The sequence below is a fragment of the Centroberyx affinis genome, unplaced genomic scaffold (assembly GCF_046629955.1).
Source record: "Centroberyx affinis isolate AG114_WGS23_722 - 3 ecotype Tasmania unplaced genomic scaffold, CSIRO-AGI_Caff_v1 ptg003741l_1, whole genome shotgun sequence".
NCBI classification, from domain to species: Eukaryota; Metazoa; Chordata; class Actinopteri; order Beryciformes; family Berycidae; genus Centroberyx; species Centroberyx affinis.
The window spans coordinates 40,009-51,505 of record NW_027281619.1 but is presented as its reverse complement, the minus strand read 5'-3'; the positions used below and the strand labels follow the sequence as shown (position 1 = coordinate 51,505).

Sequence of the window (11,497 nt, the reverse complement as noted above, 5' to 3'; positions counted from 1 at the left end):
TGAGAGGGTGTCAGACTTTAGTCTTTTAAAAGTCTTTTCAAAATCTTTTCAAAGTCTTCTAGTGTATGGTAGGCATAAGTGTCAAAGGCAAAATCGTTCCCCCAGAAAGTGTTTAGGAGCACGTTTCAGGCCATTTGGAGTGGATTGGTCCCCATTTCTAGTGTTGTAAGTCAAACTATGAGCTTTCGCTAGCAGCACAGCATTCATGAACTGAGAGAATGGGTAAACTATCTAGAAAAGTCACCGTAATTATATCTTTAAAAAGGTAGTAGTATGGTATCTGTTAGTGTGTGGAACTATAGTAATCACCGATTGGTGGGGAACTATTCTCTGCTGCTGGGGGCGGGACTTTGGGTAGGGGTCTGGGTCTGGCAGACACAGATCATTCTCCTCAGTCTGTCCTTCTCCCTCCATCGAATAAATTTGAGTTGACTCAACTTTGGAGGCGGGCTGTAGGCTGCCCACCCAATCAGAAGTTAGAAACGGTACTGGTATTTTCTGTGCTATTTTTCAATTGGCTGAGCAAAAAAAAAAAAAGTTCTTAACTTTTGATTGGGTGGACGAGACACACCTGCCCATAGCTACTGCCAAAACATACGTTTTAGTTAAACAGACCTGTATTTTTAGTTATGATGTTAAATAAAGCTCAGGAAGACATATCACATGTATTTTGATCCAAAGTGACACTATTATTATTTTACCTGAAAATGATTGATGCATTAAATCGAACCAAATGTTGGCACCTTTTAAACGATAGTAGGGAACTTCAAAACACTGATAAATAATATCTAGATCTGTATCTACTTATTATTTATTATAGTTTCTATTACTGACTTCCATATCAGTGCAGTCAGGCTCTAACAGGGACCATGTGTACACTGTATGGAAAAGACACCTGCTTCCCAAATTTCTATTTTTATTTTTTATATGGCATTTTAAAGGTGCATTAAGTGAGGTTTTCTATTGGTTTGTGCAGAAAGGACATTTTGAAAGCTGAGATATTTTAGTTCTTGTGCTTCATTTGATTGGTGGATCGCTTGATATTTCTCTTGGAAATACATCTCTCTCTCTCTATCTCTCTCTCTCTCTGTTCTTCCAAATTGGCTTTCCATCTCTCCCAGTCTGTTTCCCATCTCTCCCAGTCTGCTTCCCATCTCTCCCAGTCTGTTTCCCATCTCTCCCAGTCTGTCTTCCCATCTCTCCCAGTCTGCCTTCCCATCTCTCCCAGTCTGTTTTCCCATCTCTCCCAGTCTGTCTTCCCATCTCTTCCAGTCTGTTTTCCCATCTCTCCCAGTCTGTCTTCCCATCTCTTCCAGTTCATTCTTAGGTTCCAGTCTGTTTTCTGGTTTTGGGAAAACTGTTGTTCATGTTCACAAATACAGGAATAACATATCTGCTTCTCTTTTCTCAGATCTGGATCGAACCTGCAGTCTGACACTGAAAACATCCACAGTCTGGTCCGTGTCTGATGAATCGTGAAAGTGAATATTGTCTCCCTTTTTAAAAAAAATCTGTTACAGCTGATGTCAGATTTACGTTCACCATGTGGAGAAGTCTAAATGTTATGTTATGAACCCTCCAGACCCCCTGAGGTCTTCAGGTGCTGGTCTGCTTACTGGTCCAGGGTCAGAACAAAGCATGGAGAAGCAGCTTTCAGTCTTTATGCTCCTCATGCCTGGAACAAACTTCCAGAACTGATCTGAGGTCTGCCTCCACTTTACAATCTTTTAAATCAGGACTTAAAACCTTTCTGTTCGCCATGCAGGGCTTTTTAAGAAATCTAGGGCAACACTCATCTGCACTGTAATATCTATTTATTTATATTTTTTTTGTTTTCTTTTAAATGTTTTTAAAATTTTAATTCACTTTTCTAATCCTCTTGCACTGTCTTTTCTTTTATCTTTAATAAAGCTGATTCTGATTCTGATCTTTCTATTTCACTTGATTTTAACTGCACTAGTTTACTTTTTAAGTCTTTTATCTTGTGGATCTCTTGTCTGTACTTTTGCACTTTTTAAATGTAAATTTTTTTTATCTTTACTGTATTTTTTTATCACTCTGTAAAGCACTTTGAATTGCCTCAGTGTATGAAATGTGCTGTACAAATAAAGCTGCCTTGCCTTGTCCAAACTCTGCAGGTCTCCAGATGTCACATGAAGCAGTTTCCCTTGTTTCTATGTAGATTTCCTCTGAGAAAATAGAAGGAAAATTATGATATTCCTACAATATTCCAGGGACTTATAGTGTGTGTGTGGTATAGTAACAGTTTATAGTGAGCTTATTATATGTTATGGCATTTGTTTTATATCTCCTACATATGGCATCACTACAGTATTCAAATCATATTTCTATAGTGACTTACAGCAAGTCTGTGGTATCAATAGTGAGTTTATTGCTTCCTAGTCAAACTGTATAATATTTTTATATATCTCCTATGATATCACATAATATTCTATAACAATCCTACAGTGCAGTACTTAAAGTGTCTGTGGGACCCAACAGTGACTTTATAGTAACCGCGTAGCACTTTATGGTATTTTTTTAATCTCCTTTAGTATCACTATAATATTCCTATAGGGAAATAGTATCTATGGTATTCACTAGTGAGATTAAAGTGATATTTGTGCTTTATGGAATTGTTTTTAATCTCTATAAGATTCCCATAATATTCCTGTAGGATCTTATAGTTTGTCTGTGCTGCTGTATAGTGAGTTTATGAATTTATGATAATTTATGGTATTTTTATTTTTATTTTATCTCTTATCCTGTGACATCACTATAATATTCCTTATAGTTTTGCTGTGATATCTGTACAGCATCATTCTCATTACCTTCCCGTTCATTATAGGATTACTGTAGTTCATTTTAGTAAAGGAAAGGTTGCAGGTGTAAACAAACTGAAGACCTGTCGGGAAACTGTTTTTTGGTTTCTGGTGTAAAACCCTTTTATGTTTTCAAACCTGCTGTGGCTCAGGATGAGAAAAATGTTCATCATGATCCAAATAAACAATGAAACGTCTTTGATCATACAGTATATGATTTTAAAAAGAGGAAAATGTGAATTCCTTTGTTGTGACACTGACGCTTTCCAGCCGCTAGATGGCGCAAATGTCCAACAGTTCAGCAGCCTGCACTCTGTTTTCTCACCACAATGTGTTTGAATCTGAATGTTTTATTACACTAAAGCAGATATCTGCCAAAAACACACCAGAGACCGTTTATTATCCACAGTATTCCTTTTAAACACACACACACACACACACACACACACACACACACACACACACACACACACACACACACACACACACACACACACACACACACACAGTCTCCTGCCTAGTTACAAACCAGTCAGTTTTCACCTGTGGATCAGTGTTTTTCTTTATGATTATTTCCATTCAGAGAGGAAATATAAAAAATGTTAAAGTAAAAATGTTAACAGATACTGTGAATAATCGCTTGCCTGTTTATTTCTGTTCATTAAGACTTTTGAAGTTCAGAGGTGAAGTGGTGTGTAGAGCTGTTTAAAGGTTCAGAATAGGCTACAGTATGTAGACTCTTATACATATAACCAAAGAAAAACCCCTATAATAGTCCTATAATGTTCCAATAGGGACTTACAGTGTGTGTGTGGGTAGTGAATTTACATCAGTACTTACTTATTATGATGTATACTATGCATTTCATATCATAAAGAATGATAAAAGGTATGTAAACTATTTTAAAAGTTCACAATATGTATCCTGTTGTATGCAAGTTACCAGCAAATATTCACTATAGTAATATTCCTATAGGGAGTCTGTGCTATACTCAGTTTGATACTTACGATCAATACTATGAATTTATGTTACATAGATTTTCAGCCTCAAAACCTGCGTAAACTATTGATGAAAACCTACAGTATGTGGACTGTTGAAAAAACCCTATAATATTCCTATAATATTCCTAAAATATTATAGGAAGCCTGTGTCAATAGAGTTATGGATATATCATCATTTATATCATAAATATATGTCAGCCTAAAAAAGTGGGTAAACTGAACACCCCCCAACACACACACACACACACACGTACCACTCTCTCTCTCCCCCTCAGTCCCCCACATGCGCGCGTCCAGCTCCATCCAGCTCCACGGAGGCTCGGCGGCGCGCATTGCCTTCCCACGTCGGGAGGAGGATCCGGGGACGCGCAGCCTCGGCTCCTTTAAGAGAAACTAAGTGAGGAAATAATCTCTCCCTCTCCTCCCTCCTCCCCTCTTCTTCTCCCTCCTCCCCCTCCTCCCCTCCTCTCCTCTCCTCCTCCCTCTCTCCCTCCTCCTCGCCTCCCCTCCTCCCTCCTCCTCCTCCTCCTCCCCCCCTCCTCCCCTCAGCAGACCAGACTCGGACGGTCTGGATCAGAGGAGGAAGGCGCTCCGGCGGAGCTGCGATGGGGATTTGAACGCATCTCCGCGTAAAAATATCCGGCTACAGTGACGGGCTTGGAGCGCGCAGCGGGTCCGCGTTAATTAAGCCACCGGTTCGGCGAGCTGGATATTGATCGACTGTTTGACTGACTGATTGATTGACTAAGTGACGGAGTGACTGGCCGCCTGGAGCCGGAGGCCGGGAGGGGGACAGCGTCTGTCCGGGCTGCTGCTGCTGTCGGCGGACTGTCGCTGCCGTGGAGAACGGAGCTTGGGGATCGGCTGGTTTTCTGTGTGTGTGCGTGTGTGTGAGTGTGAGTGTGTGTGTGTGAGTGTGTGTGAGTGTGAGTGTGTGTGTGTGTGTGTGTGTTTTCTATCCGTTGGACTTTACACCGTCGGTCCGTCTGAGACACACACGGAATTATTGATCTCTCCTCCGGTACCGGGAGTTGGATGTGTATTCTGCCCCGCAGCAGGGAAGCGGAGTCGGGCTGGAGAGACCGGGCCGATGGCGCAACGGGTGCGTAAAGAGCAACTTTATTAATGTGGGATGTGTTCAGTCTGCTGGTCTTTACTCGGCCTTAAATCCAGCTGCACGAGCCTGATGCACAGAACAGAAACACTAAAGTTCAGCTTCTGATTTACTTTTCCTGTCTGACACAAATCTGACAGAGAAATTCAGTCAGGAGGTTCAGACTGATGGAAGTTAGCCTACAGGATAATGTGGTTTTCTAAAGGGAAAAATAACAAATTAATCATATTGTGGAAATATAATTTTATTCATATTAGTTGTAATTTTCCTTATGGAGTCATATCTACCCTGCTTTTATTTTATTATTTTTTGGAAACTAAACTAAACTCATCTGCGGTTTATTCTGCACATCCAGCCGCTCATGCTGCAAAATTCAAATTTTCACTGAATTCTTATTTTAAACTTCTTATTTTAAGCACACAAAGCTGTTAGTCACATTAACAGATTTCATAAATAAAAACTGACAAATTAAATTCCTGCACACACACACACACACACACACACACACCCACACACACACACACACACACACACACACTTCTAAAAACTAAAAACTACACACTCACACACTTCTATAAAAACTATTTGGAGTTTTAGTTTTTGTTAATCACCACTGCAGACACTGAAACAGTAAATTATAAGACTTAATAAAATCATATTTAGTTTACACACATTGATTAGAAACCTAAAATTGAAAAAGTAAAGTCCGTCAACTGTGAGCTGAGATCTTTTACAAAACGGTCAAATAACAGATTACTTATTTTACTTGTTGAGGTAATTTTATATTTGGGCTACTAAAACTTTCTGTAATCTGCAGAAACTACAAATATTAACAAAAGCAAATGAATCTCATTAATCTGAACATTAAACTTATTGTCTGTGCAGAAGATTTAATTTCTCAGTGGATTCTGCAGCGCTGCAGGCCCACAACAACTTTTTTTTTTTCCTGTTGAGTCGTTTTGGTTTTGAACTGAAGTTTATCTATTTAAAAAAAACTTTTTTTATCAGCTATATTCCTCCAATAAAACGTCGTCACTGCAGATTTTATGAGCTTTATAGTTGGGTATCTTATTATTATAAATGAGGCTCGTTTATAATCCATGCACATTTGGTCAGTCGCTAACTCTCACTTGCTCTCGCACTTTATAATCGGCTGTAAACTCACCTAAACACATAATTTGCACATATTTATCAGCCTGCTCTCCTCAGCTGGAACAGGCTGTTATAGTGAATTTAAACCGGTCTGCCGTGTGTGTGTGTGTGTGTGTGTGTGTGTGTGTGTGTGTGTGTGTTGTATCAGTTGCAGGCCCTGCGTGGTTCATCTAGTTATAAGCAGATTAATGGAGAGTGAAAACACCTAAACTCAGTTTTCAAACCGGTTTTATCTGCAGAGTAAAGTTTAACCACCTGTCGATATAAATCTTATAGGCTAACCCAAACGGACAATAGGCTATTTATCATAGTAGCCTAAGTATTATCAAACTGTTGGAAGTTATATGAAGACAGGGATTTTTAAAGGAAAAATGCAGATCGTCATGTTTTATTTTTCTGGAAATATAATTGATTTTGTTCATTTTGGCAGCTGTTTGCTTTATTTTGACCACTGACTGCAGGTCAAAGTTTACCCTCCTTTTGTTTACCATTATGTTCCTGCATAGAAAATATACATATAGAGTAAATATTCATAGAGAAAATATACACATAGATAGAAAATATACATATAAAGAAAATGTAATATATCACCTACATGGAGAGCCCCTCTTTCCAAGTTTAAAGATAATGTCTTTAATGGAAAAAATATATAAATTAATGTTTTTCTTCTGAAAATATAATTGATTGTTGCTCATATTGGAGGCTGTTTGCCTTTTTTTGATCCTCAACTGAGGTCAAAGTTTACTCTCCTTTTCATTTCCCACTACATCACATACGGACAATGTACATATAGAGAAAATATACATACAAATACAGTATACATATATCACATACATGGAGAACCCGTCTTTCCCACTGTAAAGATAGGATAGTTTAAAGCATAAATTCATGTTTTTTTCTGATAATATAATAGATTTTTGCTCATAATGGAGGTTGTTTGTTTCATGTTGATCACAGCTAAAACTTCTTTTTATTGACATCACTGGTTATAAGATCATAAAATATCCTCCCATGGCTCTGAGCCCTCACAGTGGTTTCCAACACGCTGAACATTTCCATGTGAGGCGTTTAGCTGTGAGGTCAGCGCCGCTCTGAGCTGCAGCTCTCTGGATGAGCGAGCGGCAGCCAGGGGGTCAAAGGTCAGGGGTCACAGAGGAATGACAAAGCGCCTGTCTCTGCCCGTCCCAGTATGAAGACCTGGCCCACTACGGGCTGGAGGGGGTGGGGGGGGTGTACGGCGACCCCCACCACGCCGCCCGCTCCCTGCAGGCCGTCCACCTGAACCCCGCCGGCCCGTACCCGCCGCACCAGTACGCCCACCCCGCCCACCCCGCCCACCCCGCCCACCCCGGCATGGGCCCCGCCGCCAACGACGCCGTCAAGAGAGACAAAGACGCCATTTACGGGTACGTTGACTTTAGAGAGGCCAAGGACCAGGACCCATGAAGCTCAGAGACAGACAGAGAGAGGAGCCTGGGCCTGTAGAGCAGCTTCTATTATACTGTTACTGCAACCTCAAGGCCTTTACTGAGCAGGACTATCATGGAAAAATACTTCATTTACAGTAAAGGTCCTGCTCCAAAAGTTTAGTTAAGTAAAAGTATAGAAGTATTAGCAGTGAAATGTACAGGAGTATGAAAAATAAAAGTCGTCATTCTGTCAGAGAGTTAAATTATTGAAGCATGAACCTGTCAGAAGTATTTTAATGTTGTCGGTCTAACTGCTCCATATACTGTTGTGGAGTTTAAACTCTAACAATGCAACATGTTTTATGAGCTTATCGTATGTTTTGCATGTAAAACCTTATTCTGCAAAGTAACTAGTAACTCCAGCCGGCAGATAAATGTAGAGGAGGAAAAAGTAGAAAGTCTCACAACATGGAAATACTTAAGTAAAGTGTCAGTACCTCAAAGTTTCACTTAAGTACAGTAGTTGAAGTGTTGTTTTCCCACCAAACAAACTAACAAGACAACATGTTTTATGAGCTTATCGTATATGTTTTGCGTGTAAAAACCTTATTCTGCAAAGTAGCTACTAACTCCAGCTGGCAGATAAATGCAGTGGAGGAAAAAGAACAAGATTTCCCTCTGAGATGTAGAGGAGGAAAAGAAGAAAGTCCCACAGAATGGGAACACTAAGGAAACACTTCATACTGAGGAAATGTACTTGTAAATGTAAATGTAGTTTTTCCTCCTCTGATGGGAAGTGAAGCTGCAGCAGGACTGATGAGCCGGTCGGTGTGAAGCAGGTGAAGCTTCTTCTCCTCTGTGCTGATCGGCCATTTAGTTTGTAACTGAGCTGCAGACCAAACACCAGATTATCTTCACTTCACTGTTCTGAAGCCAGAAATCCTTCTGCCTGCTATCGTGTTACACCTCTTTCTTTCTTTCTTTCTTTCTTTCTTTCTGTCTTTCTTTCTTTCTTTCTTTCTCAGGCCCTTTTTGTTTAATATTACTATAAACAGAGATGTAGCAGAGGGTAAAAAAAAACACGTCTTTGCAGGAATAGTTTGCAGATTTTCAGGCTGACATCAAACTTTATGACAGAAATTCAAAGCACAGGAAACATCATGCTGCATTTCTTTCTTTCTTTTATTTTCTTTCTTTCTTTTCTAATTTAGAAACTAATTACCTGGTTTTTCCAACCTCTGTAGTCAACTCCTATTCTAATAATCTAATAATTCTAATAATCTAATGCAGTTATGTAATTTGAAACATGAATGTAGCTTTCATAAACGCCTGCAGACATATTTTCCTATGCCGGTGCCTCTCATAATAAATCCATTCAGACTTATTATTGATGCTTGTTATTGATCTGGCCTGGCAGATCAGACTCTGCTGTCTTCAGGTTTTCAGCAACTTCAGTTGCTCCACTTGTTGCAGCTGCACTGTAAAAACTCAGAGAGATCTCGTCAAATCAACTCACCTTTAATCACTGCATACTGTATAGATGTAGTGGGAAACTGATAAGCTGCACTACTGAAAAATGTTTTTATGTTGCTAGCAAGTACAGGAAAAGGAAAGTATTGATTTTTGCCGCACAGCAAGTCTGTAGAAAAAGTTCCTTTATTTTACATGAGAGAAAAAGTTTCGGAGCGAACAACGCAAACCTGAAGAATCAGGAAGTGAAACGTGTCGTTCGCTCCTAAACTTTTTATTTCCTGTAAAGTAAAGGAACTTTTTTGGAGATTTGCTGTGCAGCAAGAATCAAAACTTTTGTCAGCTTCATCTTGCGATCGCTAGTTATGAACTTCAAAACTTATAATCGTGAGTCCAGAAGGTTTAAAGAATCTTACCCAGTGTTCACTAAACCGACCGACCATATTAAAGTCTATTATGAACCGGTTATTAGCAGACTTCCCAGCATGCATTGCACTTGAGCGAACCCTCCAGAAGCCCCTCCCTCTTGTCGTTCAGATGGAGTCACGGCACAGACCGGTTCTGTGTGGATGTGATGAATCATGCGTCTATTTCTGATTAAAAATGAGAACAAGGAGAACCAGGCTGAACATTAGTGTCCCGTTCAGTCTGTACACTGTAAAAAAATCTGTCAAATCAACTCGTCTTTAATCGTTAACTCAGTGAACACAGGTGTGTTTGTCATGAAGAAAATCAGCATCCAAGTTAGTGCAGAATCAGCTGCTTACTGTTTATCACATGGTGTAATAACTCTGTGACACATGAACAACCAAGACTGGAAACCTTCTCAATACACACAGAAAAATAAAGGTGCCAAAAATGGTTCTTGGGAGTGCTGCCATAGAAGAACCATTTCTGGTTCCACAAAGAACCTTTCAGACCAAGGTTCTTTAAAGAACCATTTCTGCACTAGACTCCTGCATTGTTTTGTTTTTATCTGTCCTTCTATAGCCTCATTTGCAATTGCACAATATAGAGAGGTTTGGTTATTTTCCACATTCACACCATCACCCACCATCCAATAGCCTAACTAAGAATTAAGAACTTTTTAATAGCCTATCCCAAAGAACCTTATATGGTTCTTTGAAACCATATATTTCTTAAAAGGTTCTTGAAAGGTTCTTTGTGGAACCAGAACTGGTTCTTCTGTGGCATCACTCCCAAGAACTTTTCGGTTCCAGTTCGCACTTTTATTTTTCTGTGTGTAGTGAAAGAATAAATAAGACTTAAGTTCAGCTGATCAGTTAGTGAATTCAACTGAAAAACATTTGATGATTGAACTTATTGTTTTCAAAGTCCAAAATTATTCAGTTTTCATTATTTAGTTTCAACTCTCTTCTGTCTCAGGATCAGAATAAAGTTCTTCATGATGTTCTGCAGATAAATGTAGTTTAGTTCAAAGTTGAACCGAATTAATGTGAAGACTGAGTCGTCACAATGCTGGCTCCTGATTGGCCGACAGCAGCGCCCCCTCCAATTCAGATTAGGTAAACCTGCTGAGTCAGGCTTTCCTGCAGACTGGACCCTGATTGGACGGATTTCAGTCACTGCTTTTAGGTGAGGGAAGCCAATCAGGAGCGAGTCCAGCTGTGATGCGTTTCCTGGAGTTCATCTGAAAAAAAAAAGGATGGATTCTTTAAAATGCAATAACTTTAAATTTAACCACTCAAATACAATCAAAATGTTAACAACGTCTTTACTAAACAAATGTAATCATGTGAATATGAATAAAGCAAAATGAGAATTCCTATAGCAGGGCCGCTTTAAGTTCGCTCAGTGAGTTTTATGACTTTAAAACAACTGATGATGTTTGACCCAAATATTCAGTCAGCTCCGAAATTTCAAGGCAGCAGGGAAGCTTATGTGTGTTTTTTAAAGTTTAAACGCTTCTCACAGTGTTTCCCTCCTCTCTCTCTCTCTCTCTCTCTCCCTCTCTCTCTCTCTCTCTCTCTCTCTCTCTCTCTCTCCTCAGTCATCCCTTGTTCCCTCTGCTCGCACTGATCTTTGAAAAATGTGAATTAGCGACCTGCACGCCGAGAGAGAGCGGCGTGGCCGGGGGAGACGTCTGCTCCTCGGACTCCTTCAACGAGGACATCGCGGTGTTTTCCAAGCAGGTACCGGAGCGTCACACACACACACACACACACACACACTTCTTCTCACACTCCTCACACACACACACACACACACAGACACACACGCACAGACACACACACTGTTTTCATCTGTGTTTGACTCATAATATATAAGTGATATATAGAGTCATAAAAGAGTTGAACAGCAACAGACTGGAGCTCTCTCGTGCTCTCTCGAGAAAAACAAAACTTTTTATGATTTTTTGTTTTGTTTTGTTTCCAGATCCGATCAGAGAAACCTTTATTTTCATCAAACCCAGAGTTGGATAATTTGGTAAGTTCCAATAGCCTATATTATGTCGATTTTTTTTTGTCGTTTTAAAATGTGCAATAATTATTTAAAAAATTACGTTTT

At 39.7% G+C, this 11,497-nt stretch overlaps 1 protein-coding gene across 1 annotated transcript in view; it reads left to right on the top strand.

Annotated features, from left to right (window-relative positions):
* Window positions 1–4,743: 4,743 nt before the first annotated feature.
* LOC139662238 (homeobox protein Meis1-like) overlaps window positions 4,744–11,497 on the top strand; it is a 44,241-nt gene continuing 37,487 nt past the window's right edge. Inside the window, exons 1-4 of the mRNA XM_071540880.1 lie at window positions 4,744–4,925; window positions 7,278–7,495; window positions 10,980–11,121; window positions 11,366–11,416. Coding sequence (XP_071396981.1) covers window positions 4,914–4,925; window positions 7,278–7,495; window positions 10,980–11,121; window positions 11,366–11,416 — 423 coding nt within the window. The 5' untranslated portion in view covers window positions 4,744–4,913. The remainder of the gene's footprint in view (window positions 4,926–7,277; window positions 7,496–10,979; window positions 11,122–11,365; window positions 11,417–11,497) is intronic.